This window comes from Eptesicus fuscus, chromosome 9, assembly GCF_027574615.1.
Source record: "Eptesicus fuscus isolate TK198812 chromosome 9, DD_ASM_mEF_20220401, whole genome shotgun sequence".
Taxonomy (NCBI): Eukaryota; Metazoa; Chordata; class Mammalia; order Chiroptera; family Vespertilionidae; genus Eptesicus; species Eptesicus fuscus.
In genome coordinates this window covers 99,983,221-100,000,955 of record NC_072481.1, presented here as the reverse complement: position 1 = coordinate 100,000,955, position 17,735 = coordinate 99,983,221, and the positions used below count along the sequence as shown (strand labels likewise).

The following is a 17,735-nucleotide window of genomic DNA, read 5'->3' as shown; positions in this document are numbered from 1 at the left end:
GTGGAATTTGAGGAGGTTGGGATCATAGAACGTGATGGTGAGAGAATATTCAGCTAAGGTTAGCTTGACCTGCTGGCTCCAGGTGGTTGGACATCCTCTCCCGTAGCAGTTCTCTCAGTCCTGGGTTCACAGAGACAACGCAGAAGCAGTCAGATAAAAATGACGAGTGTCGAGCCCATAATTAAAAAAAGGACCTTTGGCACTTTGAATTATGCCGTCTGTCCACCTTAGATTTATTCTTCGGATATTTTAGAAGCTTAAAGCATATGAATAGGTTAGATTTAGCCTGATTCCTCAGGCTTGAGTTGAATGCCTCTGTTATTCTAATTAGACATTTTCTTTTTCTTTTTTTTTCTCCTTTTTAGGGCTGGTTTAAGGTTAGGATTAGGGTTAGGTTTAGGGCTAGGGCTAGGATTAGGATTAGGATTAGGGTTAGGTTTAGGGCTAGTGCTAGAGTTAGAGTTATGTAATTGGACATTTTAGAATGTCCAGTTAGACATTCTAATATTCAGAGAGTGTGTGGAAAAATGTCCAAAATATCACAGGTTGATGTCATTGCCAACAAGAGAATACACTGAGATTTAATGGATTGCTGTCAGAATAATCCTTTCTTTGGAATACAATGTAGATCTTGTCATGGTGAAGCATCTTTTGGGAAATAGAGGGTAGTCTTTGTTAGAATCTTGAGATGGAGCAATTCGTCTACCAAATGAGCAGCCTGTGGTCTTAGGGGTATGTGTAACTATATTTTTTTGTAATAGCTATGAGGCCTTTATAAACCTCATAGCTATTTATAGGTTTAAATAAAATAAATAATTTTATTAAATAATTAATTTATTAAATAATTATTTATTAAATAAATAATTTTCACATCACACCCTTGAAATGCCATCTGGAGGCAGAAAACACACCATTTTATAATCTACACTAATAAAAGAGTAACATGCAAATTGACCACCACTCCGCTACACCCACAAGCCACGCCCACCAGCCAATCAGGAGCGAGTATGCAAATTAACCCAACCTAGGTAGGATCACTAGGCTAGAGACTAGTTTACTCTTTTTTAAAACTAGTCCAAGAAAGTAAGAGCTTTGTGACTAGCCCATTACATCTGGAAAGTTCCATTAGCACTTAGCTCATTTTAGATGATTGAATATATTTACATGATTGAGGATAATGATGAAAAAATGTGTTTATAATTTTAAGATATATGTGTAGGAAACAGGTTATCTGTTTTATAAGGTGGACCAGAATTACAATGATGCTACTCTAATGTTTGAAATAATTTAATAGTGTTTCTGGACTTAATGTGTTTTTTGTTGATCTGTTTGTTTTTCAAAGCTGGCTAATGCACATCAGGAAATGAGAGCATTTTTGGTCTTTTGGGCATTTGCCAGATCTATATAAAGCATGAAACATCTGCAGATGTCTTTTTAAGGCAATATCTTTATGCTTTGTAATGGAATGTTTTAATCATGAGTACATGAATGTTATACAATTGTATGAAAACTGCTTTATTTTTGCTACTCTATTTTAGAGGTGGATTTCCCAGTACTTTTCCCTTTGAGGAAGGGCATTGGTGAAGTGTAGAAAGTAATTTTTAATTTTAATACATAACTTTCTACTGAATTTGACAAAAAAAATCACACAAAAATTCCAGTGGTTCCTCAAAATGTCAGAGATCTTTTACCCCACTTGGGTCAGTTTGGGACCGTGAGACCAGACTTAAAGAATTGTCTAAACTTGAGGCTTTTTGATTTTTAAAATAAAGTAGCTACATCTCTTTCTGATAATATGTTTGGTCAGTTAGATAGCGGTCACCAACCTTTCAGACCTCACGGACCATCAGTGGTCCGCGGACCACCGGTTGGCGACTGCTGAATGCTTTCTACGCAGGAAGTGGTGGTGATAGGTTCTGGAATATGCAGCAAACATTGGTTGATTAAGAGGGAGATGGGAACTCCAAGGATACAGGGCTTGGGAACTATTTAGAAATGAAGTTTTCTTTTGCTGTGTCAGGGTTAATCATGCTTTCCAGAAGGAAGCATTGCTGCAGGTTAGCTAAACAAATGGGATAAAAGTAAAAACAAGAAGTTGGAGTTTTTAGATAAACCTTGATAAAGAGGTGAAGTTGTAAGTATATATAGCATTGTCCTAGAAAAAGCTACTTATACTTTTTAGGAAACCTATTTCCCATGTCCAATAACAATGTATAGCACATAATAGACACTCAGTAAATACTTGTCAAATGAATAAATAATGATGTAGTATGTTTTTATTTGGTAACTTTTTGTTTTGTTTAGTGTAGTGTATTTCTTTAAATATTGCCATAAAATATGTGAGTAAATGCTAATAAGGTACCTTTCAGTTGGCATTAAATTGTACATGAAGGGTTATTCCAACAGTAATACTGTGCAAGTATTTCTTTTCTTAGTTTTTAGTGCAGGAATAGTTGTTTGACATGGAAGGAAGCTTCTAGAGGGAATGTGTAAAATCTTTTAGATCAACCATTAGCAATTTTTCTTGTGAACTTCTTTTGTTTTTCATATTAATATATAGCTTTAATACTATTAATGAAAATTCCAGGTGGAACTCTTGGTACAGTTGACAGAATTATCCTTTGTTGGTTTAGTTCAAAGTGTATTGTTGATTTGCTTAGAGGCAACCAGAAAAAAATGGTCTTCTACTAGCTAGTTAATACTTTCTTCTTAGCAGATGTCTGTGTTCTAATCCAGCACAGGTGCATAGATGTAACTTAGGCAGTGTTGAAGGCTATGATTATTTATTATTTCTCTATGTTGCGAATGGGAAAAGAAAAAAAGTAAGATGAAATTAGGCTACCAATCTCCTTTCTGTATCTTCCCCTCATCCTCTTTTCTGAAGAACTGTTCTGTTACTGGAAAGGGGACCTGGCCCTGAGCGGATCGGCCTCGGGCCAGCCAGTGGTGTGTGGGTTCTTGACTTCATGCAGGAAACATTTCCCAACACGAATCCAGGTGTGTTTTAGGGGATGTTTATCAGAGCTGGGGACGTGAAACAAGGGGCTGGGGAAATCCGCCTAGGCTGGTCTGCTCTGGCTCACTAAGAAGCCAGAGGACAGGGTCAGGGGGTGCCTGGAATGACTGCCACTGCCCTTTGCTGCCCTGGTGGCAAGGCTCATGGGGTCCCTTCGTTTAGGAGATGCACGCCTGTAGGGGACAAAGGAGAGTGAAGGCACGGGCATGCTCCTGGGAGAGGAAGTGTGGGCTGGGAACTTTGTTTTGAGGGGTCTTAACGAATGGGTGTTTAGAGATAGTCTTAGGGGAGGATTTCAGTAGAATATTCATCAGCCTTATGCTGATGTATTAAAATAAGGTTTATTCTCAACTTGATCTGTCCTTGAGTGTGGTTGGCAAATGACACTAATTGGATTTCTGTTACCTGTCTCCCCTAGTAGGGTGATTGAAGCTGTTTACCCTCTGGTTGGGGAGGAGAAGTGCAAACCATTTATTCTTAAGTGTCCCTAGTATAGGGAAGATGGGATTTACTAGATGGCTATAAAGTATTGTTTAACTGTCTGTCTCACTTTCCCCATTTTACCTATCCTGGCTTACTGGCCTGTCTCATTCCCCTCTCAGACACTTCCATCCCTGAAATCTTTTTGCTGGAATAAAACAAGCAGTGATAATTTGACAGATCCTCTTTATTTGTAGTTTAAATATTTCTGGTGATGTCATCAGATGCTCAGGTAAATTTTGTATGGTTGACATTGCATCAGTAGTTCTCAGTAATTCCAAGTCAAAAGATGGAAGAAAAAGAAAACATTAGCTTGGAGGGTTGAAGACAACTAGAAGAATTCATAAACCAGTTTAGTTCACAGATTAAAAACAAAACTTTAAATTTGGGGCATTAATTTTCATTGAAACCAAATTTTTCTCCTTAAAATTGTTAATTTTATTAAAGAGACTATTTAATTCGGCCTGATAATTTGCTGAAATGCAACAAGAATCCAGGCACATCTGTCTTGATTATGATATTGCAGTCAAAGGTTTGGTTAGTAAAACCACAATTGGAATCTGGTTTTATGTGTCCTATTATAAAGAGAACAGGTTCTTATTGGATTTATGCAATATTGTCATGAAAATAATACACACTCATTGAGAGTTGCCAAATTCTGAAGGGATTAGGTAGGGAAAAAAATATAAATGCTCTAGTATTGTTTATAAGGATAAAATTTACCAAATTGTTCAAGGAAAATAGAAACAAGCTTCCTTATCTGGAAAACAGCAAGTTTTTTTTTTTTTAAATCAGCAATATTTTTAACAAAGTTGTAATAATAATTATTGTTAGTTCATTCAGTCCCATATAACCAATTTTTGTTCTGATTATTTGGCAGTATTTCCATGAATCCAGTTATTTCTTGGGGTTCCATACATTTTTTTTCTACTTCTAAGAGATGATCTGCTTAGCCCTGGCCAGTGTGCTCAGTGGTTCGAGTGCTGGACCGGGCACCGAAGGGTCATTGGTTCAATTCCCAGTCAAAGGCATGTACCTCAGTTGCAGGTTCCATCCGAGGCCCCAGTTGGGGCATGTGTGGGAAGCATCCAGTTGATGTGTCTCGCTCACACTGATGTTTCTTTCTCTCCTCCCTTCCCCTCTCCCCCTCTCCCCTTTTCTGCCTCTCCCTCTCTCTCCTTCTCTCCCTCTTCCTCCCCCTGCCACTCTCTTAAGAAATCAATGGAATAAGTGTCCTCAGGTGAGGATTAAAAACAACAAAAAGAGATGATCTGCTTAGAAATCTGTAAGTTAGAGTCCTTTTTGTGAATCTTTCCAAAGTCTTAACATATTTGCAAAGCTGAAATGACATGATTATAGACTTGATTACAGTGCAACTGATAAAAAAATTTGCTTTTAAGCTATAACATTCCAAGATACATTTTGGTAAATAATAATTATTATGAAATGACATAAAATAATACAAAGCTCACATTTTTAGATTTAATACACAATTTTAATATATAAGGAATAATATGCAAGATTTAAAACACTGCACATGACTCATTAGAAGTGTGCCCTGAGCACAGGAAACAATTCATCCAATGTATGGATCACAAACACCTGAGTGCCACTGCTGGACGTCCCCATAGGGAACCGTTACTCTTGGCTTGTCTTGTGACAGGGCACCTGCTACCTGAGAGTTTCCTATTTGAACTTGGCTTTGATTTTTGCAAGTTTCTTCCTAGAGCAGATTGGAATTTCTAGAACATCCATTTTTATAAAATATATGTATATAAATAGAATATAGTAACTTTTATTTGGCACAGCTTTTCATGTAATTTTACAAACATATTGAATAGGCCTAATTATTTCAAAACACTTAGGAGAGAGAATAATCCTTGAGGTATTCCAGGGCCCACTGGAATAACTCAAAAGTTATTTATTGGTTTAAAAAAGTCTCTTAAAATTTAAGCTTTGGGAAGGTTGTCAGACAAATTTAACCAAAAGATTATATCATAAACAACAAATACATTTTATGGTAATAACCCTAAAGGATATTAATTAAACTTAAACTAGTTTTAATATCAAATATTTTGTTCAGACTACAAGATTCTGTTTAATCTACATTTATATGTATGAAAGCCTAAGTGACCTTTTGACTGTTCGACTGGTAGCTATGACGCACACTGACCACCAGGGGGCAGACGCTCAATGCACAGAAATGAAAACATGGAACAGATTGATGAATCTCAGAGGGAAGCGGGGGGAAAGTGGGAAGAGATTAACCAAAGATCTTATATGCATACTAGAGGCCCAGTGGGGTCCCTCGGCCTGGCCTGTGGGGATTGGCCTGAAACCGGCAGTCTGACATCCCCTGAGGGGTCGCGGATTGCGAGAGGTCTCAGACCAGGCCGAGGAACCCCACCAGTGCACGAATGTGTGCATCGGGCCTCTAGTAGGTATATAATCTTTTTAGTCCAATAAAACATCACACCCTTGAAATGCCATCTGGAGGCAGAAAACACACCATTTTATAATCTACACTAATAAAAGAGTAACATGCAAATTGACCACCACTCCGCTACACCCACAAGCCACGCCCACCAGCCAATCAGGAGCGAGTATGCAAATTAACCCAACCTAGATGGCTGTGGCCACGGAGCGAGCAGGAGGCTTGGATTGCCCCCGGTGATGGAGGAAGCCAAGCTTCCCGCCCACCCTGGCTGGCCCTGGCCTCTGCTCAAGGCTACAAAGTCTCAATTATAGAAGGTAAATAAATCCCAGATACCAGGGCCTCCGCTTGGGTTGCCGGGTGGTGTGGCTGGACTGCAAACCACCACAGGCCCCTTGCCCAGGCTGCCCCACGCCCCAAGGGAACCCCCACCCTTAAGGGCAAACCAGCCGGACCCCACCCGTGCACCAGGCCTCTATCCTATCTAATAAAAGAGTAATATGCAAATTGACCATCACTCCAACACACAAGATGGCTGCCCCCATGTGGACACAAGATGGCCAGCAGGGGAGGGCAGTTGGGAGGGACCAGGCCTGCAAGGGAGAGCAGTTGGGGGCGATCAAGCCTGCAGGGGAGGGCAGTTAGGGGCAATCAGGCTGGCAGGGGAGCAATTAGGCATAATCAAGCTGGCAGGGGAGTGGTTAGGGGGTGATCAGGCTGGCAAGCAGAAGTGGTTAGGAGCAATCAGGAAGGCAGGCAGGCAGGCGAGCAGTTGGGAACCAGCAGTCCTGGATTGTGAGAAAGATGTCCAGGATCGGGCCTAAACGGGCAGTCGGACATCCCTCGAGGGGTTCCAGATTGGAGCGGGGTCCCTTGGCCTGGCCTGTGGGGATAGGGCCAAAACCAGCTGTACGACATCCCCCAAGGGGTTCTGGAGTGTGAGAAGGCACTCTGCAAAGTTGCTGTCACTCAGCAGCTCCTACATTGAGCGTCTGCCCCCTGGTGGTCAGTGAGCGTCATACATACCGGCCGATTGGCCAATTGGCCGATCACTTAGGCTTTTATATATATAGAAGATATATTCGCATAACATTCCTAGTTGGAAGGGAAACAGGTTCTGATTTGAAAACAGATGTTGATTAGCTATCTCTGCTGTTTGCACAGAAGCTTTACTCTGAAGGAGAAGGCAATTTGTTAGGAGTGGTTAAGAACAGATAAAGTAGACCCAGTGGCCTTAAATGCTTTCCTTTTTATGATAATTTCAGCTTCTCTCAAACTGTCAGTGAGAAGGAGAAACACCCTTGGAGGATGTTAGGGTTGCCAAAGGAGGAATGCACAGGCCAAAAGGGGAAAAGAATTATGAATTTATTAGGTCATCTGGAAACCAGATGGGCTGAGCCCCAGAATGGCACAAGCACCCAGGGACAGGGAGTCAGAGATTTTAAAGGACTCTCGGCCTGCTGTTACTGGGCGGAGAGCTCTCTGGGAAGGTCCTGAGGGGAAAGATTGTGGTCTTAGCAAGTGCTAAGCAAAAGGGAATGCCTCTTGTGACATGGTGTAAAGGTCAGTTCCGGGGGGCGGGGGGGGGGGGGTGTCCATTCAATTATTCCATCAGACCTAACAGAGAACCCTAAGCTTGTTTCTGTTTTGTTTTTCCTTTCTAAGTCCCATTTTGGTCTTCATTAATGCTTTCTAAGGTGACCTGGCTCTGTACAATAGAAGCAGACCCCTCTATAGATCCTAGCAGACCTCATTTAGCAATTCTGTTGCCTTGGTCCCAGAAACCAGTAGTATATTAATTGGAATAGGTCAGAATAGCCGGTACTATATTCTTTAACAGTAAATAAAATTCCTTTGCAAACCTATCTGTGTCCAGGAGGAAGGAATGTATACAATCCCTGTTCTCTTGCCTCAAACCAGCCTTTTCTGGTTTATGTAATTGACTGTTGCTCCTCCCAGGAACTTGTAATTTGCAGTCAAGATAAGCTTCCCACTCACTCAGTTTTCACTCTAAAGCCTCTTTTTAAAATTTTGTATGCAAAAGAATTAATTTAGGCATCACAGGAGCTACATTTTCACCATTTTAAGTTGATACCACTTCTAGGTAAATCTAGTTAACTTTCCTGTAAGCCAGGAGTGTTAATAGGGTTTGGGAGATTCTGGCCTTGGAGGCATAATTTCCCATGTTGATTTTAGTTTTATTTTGAGGTTTGCAGAGTCCAAATAAACCTCCGGCTGTGCTGTGTACTGGGCTAAACCGCACTGCCTGTGTGCTGAGCTCCACGTCATACTAAAACCTTTCCACATCTCTTGGCTTCCCCTCCCCCTTCCAAAGACTCTCGCAGTCACCTAAGAATGTTAGAAATGTGGGCCAGAGGGAGTAAGCACCCCCTCATCCTCGGAGCCTAATGAACCTAGACTCACGTTCATGTGGTAAAAGATTTTGTTCAGACCCCCAGAAAGCACCTTCAATTGAAAAGCCCAAGTCAAGAATCAGCCATCCATTTCCCTCCTCTGTCCTGCTTTAGTCTGGTTTTTGTTTTGTTTTGTTTTTTGTGTTTGGTTTTTTTTTTTACAATCTTAACCTTTAGCTCTACTACCTCAAGGATTTTTTTAAAAACAGATCAAAGAAAGCCAGTCTGAATTCAACTTCAGGCATAAGGGAAGGAAAAAAAAGGAAGAAAAGAATTGTAACTGGACAAACAATGGGTCCGTGCTGCCTGTCACTACTTGAGCCAATTAAGCAGAGACGGGGTTGAAACGTATATGAGCGTTTATTCCAATACTGCCGGCAATGTGGGAGAACAGCAGGGCTTCCACAAAAATCTGCTCTGCATATCACCACCATAAGCCAGCTGCTTATATTGGGTAAAAAGGACAAAGATTACATGAGGAAATATCCAAAGGGCATGCCAAATGGGCAGGTCACAGATAACGAGAGGGCTAGGGATCTTCAAAGAGCTAGTGATATGCAAAGGCTGGGGTCTTCAAAGGGCTGGGGATTCTGGTTTCTGCAACAGGTTGTTAATCTTTTCATGAAAATAGGCAGCTCCCTGATGGGGAGGATGGGCTGCATTTCCAGGTGAGCTCCCAGCCAGGTTAGAATGTGCCTTCTTTAATCAGAATAAAACAATCACGGTTAACAGAGCATGATTAATATTTCTTACAATTCTAGCTGGTTCCCAGCATTCTATTTCTGCCCCTATCAGAATGTCCTTTCAGCCAGAAGGCAAGGACCTCTCTCTTTGTGGGAACTGGTAACCTGACAGGGGAGAACCATGGAGAAGGGCCATCTGTGATTTTAACTACTACTGGATGCATGGATATCGTCTTGCAGTTGGCAGGGTGCCTTGTACAAACTTCCCTGGTCCATGACTGACTTATCCTGGTCACTGGGGTCTTTAAAAGCAGTGCCGTAATGGCTCTGAAGTGCTCCTCTCATACCCGCAGAGTACTGCAATCCCCAGAGAGAGAGAGAAAACCCGTTGGCCAAAGGAGAAGATGCAAGGAGGAAAGAAAACACAGTCAGTCGGGTCCTTCAAGCCAAGGCAGCTAGGATGACTGGCTTACCAGTAACGAAGCAATCTGAGTCACAGTACCATAATGTCGGCAACAGCGAAACGGCACCAGTTGTTAGGGAGCTTGGAGAGGGAATGGCAAGGGTAATGAGCCTGAGGGGTGGGGGTGGGGGTGGGGGGATGGGGACAAAGAGGGGGAAAGGGAAGGGCACAGGCATGCTTCAGGGTCACCATTTGGGGGTCGCATCTGGGTCAGAGAATGTTACCAGAAAGGGGGCCTGGCTCTTAGTGGGTCTGCCTTGGGTCAGCGGGTAGTGTGTGGATTCTTTGTGCAGGAAAAATTTCACAACACAAGTCCAGGTGAATTTTAGAGGACGTTCATTAAAGCTGAGGGAATGAGTTTAGGCTGGTCTGCTTTGGCTCACTAAGAAGTCAGAGAAAAGGGGCCTTGGGGACAGGGTCAGGGGGTTGGCCAGGATGAACTGCCACTGCCCATTGCTGCCCTGGTTGTAAGCCTCATGGGGTCCCTTAGAGTGTTTTGTTTTTTTTAAATCACCACTCCTGGTCATTTTATTTATTTATTTTTAAAAAATATTTTTATAGCTTTCAGAGAGTAAGGGAGAGGGATAGAGAGATTGAAATATCAGTGATGAGAGAGAATCATAGATCGGCTGCCTCCTGCTTGCCCCCTACTGGGGATGGAGCCCACAACCTGGGCATGTGCCCTTAGTGGAATTGAACCTGAGCCCCACAGGACACCTACCACACAAGGGCACTCTTCCAGACTAGGAGATATAGCCATCTGCCTAATGCATAGAAACAAACACAGGGAGGCAGCTAAAATGAGGAGATAAAGAAACATGTCCAAATGAAAGAATAAGACAAAACTCCAGGAAAAAAACCTAAACAAAATGGAGGCAAGCAATCTACCAGATGTAAAGTTCAAAACACTGGTTGTAAGGATGTTTAATGAATTTAGGGGAAGAATACATGATCTCAGTTAGGACTTCGAAAAAGAGATAGGAAACAGAAAAGGAGATAGAAAACATAAGAAATAACCAGTCAGAAATGGAGAACACAATAACTGGAATGAAGAATACATTAGATGGACTCAGCAATAGATTAGATGAAGCAGGGGATTGAATCAGCTATTTGGAATCAAGGTAGTGGAAAACACCCATTGGAACAGCAAAAGGAAAAAAAAAGAATTTTTAAAAAATGAGGCTAGATTAAGGACCTCAGGGACAACAGTAGTAAGCATAGCAACATCGTCATCCTAGAGGTGCCAGAAGAGGAGAAAAGAGCAAGGAATCGAAAACCTATTTGAGGAAATAATGACTGAAAACTTCCCTAACTTGGTAAAGGAAATAGACATTCAAATCCAGGAAGTGTAGAGTCCCAAACCGAATGAATGCAAAGATGCCCACACTAAGACACATCATAATTAAAATGCCAAAGATTGGAGACAGAGAGAATCTTAAAAGCAACAAGAGAAAAGCAGTTAGTTACATACAACAGAACTCCCATAAAACTGTCAGCCAATTTTTCAAGAGAATCTTTGTAGACCAAAAGGGATTGGCACAAAATATTTTAAGTGGTGAAAAGCAAGGCTTTCATTTAGAATTGAAGGAGGAATAAAGGGCTTCCCAGACAAAAAGCTGAAGGAATTCATCACCATCAAACCAGCATTACAGGAAACGTTAAAGGATCTTTAAGAAGAAAGAAGAGAAAAAATATGAATAAAAATATTGCAAAGAAAAAAATTCTCACAGACAAAGGGTCACAAGATAAAAACAGTGGATAAACCAACACTTTAGCAAGTACAAAGGTTAAAAGGCAAACTGGGATGATCATGTAATTACAACAGCAAATTAAAGGATACACACAAACACAACACAAAAAAGAAGTAAAAGGTAATGTCAAAAACATAAATGAGGAAAGGGTGAGTAAAAATGGTAGTGATTTTAGAATGTGTTTGAACTTGAGCAACCTTCAACTTAAAATAGACTGCTATAAAAATAGCTTGTTATATATAAAGCACATGGTAGCCACAAACCAAAACGTTATAAGAGACAACAATATAGAGAAAGGAATCCAACCACAGCACTACAGAAAGTCCTCAACATATAAGGGAAGATAGCAAGAGAATAAGAAAGGAACAGAGAACTACAAAAAAGATTAGAAAACAATAAAATGTCAGTAACTACATACCTATCAATCACTGTAAATGTAAACATAGATTAAATGCTCCAATCAAAAGAGGAAGGGACAAAGATAGTGTGGTACATAAATTCAATGGAATGTTCCGTAAAAGAATGAGCTTACCATTTGTGACAACATAGATGGACCTAGCGGGAAATATGCTAAATCAAATAAGTCAGTCAGATAAAGACAATACCATATGATTTCACTTATATGTGGAATCTAAAAAAACAAAATAACACAGAAACAGATTCATAGATATAAAAAACAAATTGATGGTTGCCAGATGGGAGGGGGAGTTACAAGACTGGGTGAAAAAGATGAAGAATTAAGAAGTACAAATTGGCAATTGCAAAATAGTCATGGGGATATAAAGTATAGCATAGGGAATATAGTCTATAATATTTTAGCAACTATGTATGGTTTCAGGTGTGAGCAAGACCTATTGGGAGACCATTTCATAAGTTATATAAATGTCTAATTGTTAGGCCATACACCTGAAACTAATATTGAATGTCAATTGTAATTGAAAAGAATGTTTTTTTAAGAGAGGGAAATTGTGGGGCATTCCTTTTTGTAAGTATCATTTCTTTCATGTCTAAAGTGCCACCTTTGTAAGCCATAAAATACTAAATAAATCATTGAATGTTTTCAAAAGGACCTAGAGTATATATGCTGGATCAAATCTTTCCCCAGGTATTAGTCATTTAAATGAAATATTGAAAAATGGCAGTTTTGGCTAAAAGGCCTCCATGGTAGTTTTTAAAGCTGAATTACATATTATGCTGTACAAGGAAGTGAGTAATTCAGAGTTCTCTTTAGTTACTCTAAAGGGATATTAGTCACAGTCTCATCAGATTTTCTTGGGATGAGTCTTTTCCAGTTTATCATGGCTTGTGTCATTTGGCTCGAGATTCCCATATCTGGAGTGGATAGTCTGCCTGGCCTAATTTGGCCATGTGCCCAGCCTTGGCTGGTGGAAGTCAGGGCTTCCTTATTCAGTCTCACCAAAGGAGCACACATGTGTTAGTACTAGAAGAGAGGGAATGAGTGCCAAACAATAGATGCCAGTATAAGGGCTTTACCTAACTTGTGGTTCATTCCTTTTAAAAACAAAGGTAATTGAAGTCCCATTAATTGTAGCACCTAGTGCCCAATCAGGTATGCAAAGACATCTAAGATGGATTCCTTTCAAACAATTTCCAGTATGTAGTTTTTTACTGGTGTTAAAAAGAGAGAAAGAGACATAGACAAAAAGTTCTGCAATCTGATAGTGAATAGAGATGCAGTAGGACTTCAGAAAATGTAGTGATCAGTATGAGGTAGAGAACACTTTATTAGTCTGAAAAACATGGAAGGGGTATTTTAGTTCACATAATAAATAGTATTTCTATTATTTTTTGTTAATCCTCACTTGAGGATATTTTTTCCATTGCTTTTTAGAGAAGAGTGGAATGTGAGAGAGACACATCAATTGGTTGCCTCCTAAAATGCACCCTCGCTGCGGCCAGAGATTGAACCTGCAACCCAGGTACATGCCCTTGACTGGGAATCAAACCTCGACCCTTCACTGCTCAGGCCAACACTTAACCACTGAGCCACACTGGCCAGGGTATATATAGTATACTAGAAATCACTGCTTGTGCTGATCAGCTGCTAAAGGGAAAACCATAAAAAGAGTTATAAATCATGTGAGCCTCATCCTTCCACCAGAGAATAAGCTACTACTTTTTTACTGTAGTAGCTTCTCTCAAACTATCAGTGAGAAGGAGAAACACCCTTGGAGGATGTTAGCGTTGCCAAAGGAGGAATGCACAAGGCCAAAAGGGGAAAAGAATTATGAATTTATCGGGCCTAAACAGGCAGTCGGACATCCCTCGAGGGGTTCCAGATTGGAGCTGCCAGCCCTTTGAAGACCCCAGCCTTTGCATATCACTAGCTCTTTGAAGATCCCTAGCCCTCTCGTTATCTGTGACCTGCCCATTTGGCATGCCCTTTGGATATTTCCCCATGTAATCTTTGTCCTTTTTACCCAATATAAACGCCAAACTTAACTATAAACGCCAAAAAAGTTTCCTCAGTACTTAATCTCAAAAACACTTGTTCAATATACATGCCCTTAAAAGTTAATGTCTGCTTTTGAGACATAGAGATAGATTACGAAAAATGAAAATCGTTCATCTGAGACCTCTGTGTCATGGCCATATCTAACGACAAAATAAGCCAAGTTTAATCAGATGGATCCTGAAGAAGGTACCAAAGCACTAGAAATCACTGCTTGTGCTGATCAGCTGCTAAAGGGAAAACCATAAAAAGAGTTATAATTCATGTGAGCCTCATCCTTCCACCAGAGAATAAGCTACTACTTTTTTACTGTGAAGCTCCATGCTGTCCTAGACACAATTTGTAAGGTCCAAGTTTTCCTGTTACTGCTCAGATTCAGCCTGTCTCAGTGCAAGTAAATTCCTTCTGAGGGTTCACTGTTCTTTAAAAGAGTGTTTTTAAGTTTTGGTTCTCTTAAAAAAACATTGCTTCATGATTGAAGCAAATGGCCATATTAACTATTTTATAAATTTAGAGAGCCAGTTGAGGACAGCAGCTGCTATTTGGCAGGATTAAATGAGGATCATGATAATAGAGGCTTTGATAACAATGGAATCTGTGCTAAACTTTCCCTGAGGCGAGCCTCAGGATCACAGAAGCCCAAAATGGCAGAGTTGGAAGAGACTTTAGAGGACTAGCCAGTCTCCTCTTTCATTAGAAACAATGACAGTTTGCATCAATTTTGTGGTATTTTCTCTGCACAGAAAGAAGAACCACTCACTTTGTAGACTTATTGATCAGTCTGATACACTGCTAAGGAACAGGAAATAACAAATTGCAGGCAGGTGCAGACCCAATGCAGCCTTTCCTGCATCTCTGGAGGGCTGGTTCAGGCCACGCACCACAAGTGCTGCTGTGGACTCAGGTGGGTGTGTAAATGGAGGAGTTATGGGCTAAATTATTTTCAATATAAATATACAGAATTACAGAAGTCTCTAGAATGTGGGGAAGGCTGAGTCTGCTCACCCTCCATATGAAGAGCTTTGAATGGTAGAGACGGACATTTGTATAGTTTCATGATTTACCAAGGACTTTTCTCCGATGCCATTTTATTTAATCCCCACAACTCAGATGAACAGACTGAGACAGAAAACACTTGTCTAGTCACATTGCTGATTAGTAAAGTGGCAGAACTGAAATTAGGACCTGAATACCGGAATTTCAAATCCCATACATTTCCTGTGGTATTAAATTGCCTCTGGGTAATCCATTCAGTAGGGCAGAATAAAAGTTTTGACCTGTTTATTCTGAAACCATGGACACAGGAGAGGCGAGGTCAGGTCAGGAGGAATATCAGCTCCTGTCAGGGTCAGAGGGTTATGGAGATCCTATACAGGTGGGGTGACAAATGCAAGTTACTCATACGTAATGCTTGCCATTGGAGCTAGAGTACATTTTTTATTCATCACCATTGGTCATTTGGCAAGTGTTATGTGTAAAAGGCTTCTTAGTTTCTGGATGCCTCAGGGTAATTTGTCACCCACGATACTCAGTGTCCACTGCCATTACAGCCCAGAGCAGTGTGCTGGACTGCAAAACCCAGAGCCCCGTTGGCAGCCAGCTCGACCAGTTATGTATATGACAACTTGAGGAGGCTGTCAGATACTCTGGTAATCAGAGGAGGTGAATAATTAGTTAAGGGCACACAGACTATTGTTGAGTAGCTCTTGCCTGCAGGGAGGGACCAGCAGCCTCAGCACTGAACAGATTGTTGTAAATGCAGAATCTTGGGCCCCAAAAAATAATGAAATAGAGGAAGTGGAAATTTAAAAACTTGACTTTTCTTTCTAATTTATGTCTTATTTCTAATTATTTTTGCTTTTTTCTTATTGTGGAAAATGTAAGTAATGTAAAATTTACCATTTAACCATTTGTAAGTGTATAGTTTACTAGTACATTAAATTTACATTAACAATATATGTAACCATCACCACTCTTTCCAGGACTTTTTAATCAAAGAAACTTTGTCCCCATTAAACAATAACTCTCCAGTCTCACCTCTCCCAGCCCCCAGGAACCTCTATTCCACTTTCTCTCTATGAATTTAACTGCTCTAGCGATCTCATACAAATGGAATCATACAATATTTGTACTTTTGTGACTGGCTTATTTCCCTTAGCATAATGTTCTCAAGATTCATCATAATGTAGCATATGTCAGAATTGTGTTCCTTTTATAGCTGAACTAGAGGCCCGGTGCACGAAACCGGCAGTCCAACGCTGCCTGCTGCTCCTGCTCATCCTGGCCCCACTGCGCCTGCCGCTGCCGCTTGGGAGGCTCACTGCCGCTCCGCTGCCACCTCTGGGCTGCAGCAGCCAGCTGTGAGCCCTGCGTCTGGCGCTCATAGGTCAGCTGAGCAGCGCACCTCCTGGTGGTCAGTGCACATCATAGTGACTGGTCGAACGGTTGCTTAGGGTTTTATATACTAGTATATAGACAAGAGGTCCATTGCACGAAATTTGTACAAGGGGCTTGGCCCTCGCAGCCCCTCGCAGCCTCAGCTGCCCCTCGCAGCCCCAGCTTCATCCGGAAGGTCATCTGGACTGTCGTCTGGATGGTCGTTCGGCTGTTCGGTCTAATTAGCATATTAGCTCTTTATTATATAGGATAATATTCCATTGTATGTATGGACGGACCACATTTTGTTTATGTACTTACCTGTTGAAGTACACTTAATGTACTAGTAAACTATACAATTACAAATGGTTAAATGGTAAATTTTACATTACTTACATTTTCTACCTTTTGACTCTTGTGAGTAATGCTGCTGTGAACATTGAGGTAAAAACATCTGTTTTGTGTCCCCACTTTTTTTTTTTTTTTTTTTTTTACTTTTTTATTTTTTATTTTGCTTTACCCTTATTTTCATGGATTGTCCTGGCTGGTGTAACAGGCACATGGTGTAGTCCTCTTTGGTGGGTAAGGAAGCTTCTGTCCTTTCAGAGTGACCAGGTACAAGGCCTCAGATGACTTAGATTCGAGGGGCTGCTGGCGCTCTCATTTCCAAAGGCATTTGGAGGGAAACTGCTCCCAGCACGGACGCCAACTAAACGCCAACAGCAAAGCGGGCTGCTGGAGCTTGCTCCCAGGCTCCCTAGGTGGCCGCAGGGTCGAAATGACTTTTGGTTCTGCTCAGGCTTCCGAAGCGCTTTTCAAGCCCCTCCATTGGAGATTCCAATTCCCCCGCAGGCCGCGGGCCTGACTCCGCTCCCAGGTGAGGCTGAAGACGCTGGTCCGCCGACCGCACTTGGGAGTAGCGCGGGCGTGGGGCCGGGGAAACGGCCCAAACCTACAGGTGGACTTTAGTGATAATGTAGCCGTCCCTCTTCCCCTCGGGCTCCTCTTTGAGCGGAGTCTGCAGCGGGGCCGCGACCAAGGCGCCTTCGCGACGGCTCACTTCCCGCAGCCGCGCCTGCAGCGCCTCCCTCTCGGCCTGCAGCTCCCGCCGCGCCTGGGCCGCCGCGCGCTCCTCCTCCTGCAGGGCCCGGCGCCTCCGCTCCAGGACGCGCTCGCCTTGCTCCACGGCCGCCTCGCGCCGCGCCAGCTCGCGCTCTCGCAGGCTTCCCCGCACGGCCAGCGCGCCCATCTGCTCCAGCAGGCGCGCCCAGTCGCCCTCCGCAGCCGCGGCGGGGCCGGGGCCGGGGCCGGGGCCGGGGGGCGGGGAGTGGCGAGCGGCGCTCTCCTCCAGCTCCCGCCGGTGCGCGCTCTTCAGGTGCCTCCACAGCGCCGGGGTGCCCGCGCGGAAGCCCGGGCTTCGGCTCACCTGCTCCCCGCACAGCCGGCAGGTGGCCCAGTAGCCCGACGGCTGTCCCGGGCGCGCCGGGGCCAGGTGGAAGTACCCCCAGGCCTCGGAATATGGCGCCCCCAGGCGGCCGGGAGGCGCCGGCGCCAGGCCGGGGAGAGCGTCACCGTGCGCCACCGCCGCATCCTCCTGCCCACAGGTCTCTTCCATGGTCACCGCCAGCTCTTCGCTCTTCATCCT

The 17,735-nt window shown here is 42.6% G+C and overlaps 2 protein-coding genes across 2 annotated transcripts in view; one reads left to right on the top strand and one right to left on the bottom strand.

The window, feature by feature from the left end:
- LIMS1 (LIM zinc finger domain containing 1) overlaps positions 1 to 17,735 on the top strand; it is a 185,841-nt gene that overhangs the window by 25,876 nt on the left and 142,230 nt on the right. The gene's annotated exons all lie outside the window — the stretch shown is intronic.
- On the bottom strand, positions 16,759 to 17,732 carry LOC129150393 (zinc finger BED domain-containing protein 3-like). The gene has a single exon (XM_054721601.1). It carries the CDS (start codon positions 17,730 to 17,732, stop codon positions 17,043 to 17,045), a length of 690 nt encoding a protein of 229 aa, XP_054577576.1. The 3' UTR covers positions 16,759 to 17,042.

Excerpts from the sequence above, each read along its gene's own strand:
- LOC129150393 (XM_054721601.1), bottom strand. The coding sequence starts at position 17,732 with ATGAAGAGCGAAGAGCTGGCGGTGACCATGGAAGAGACCTGTGGGCAG.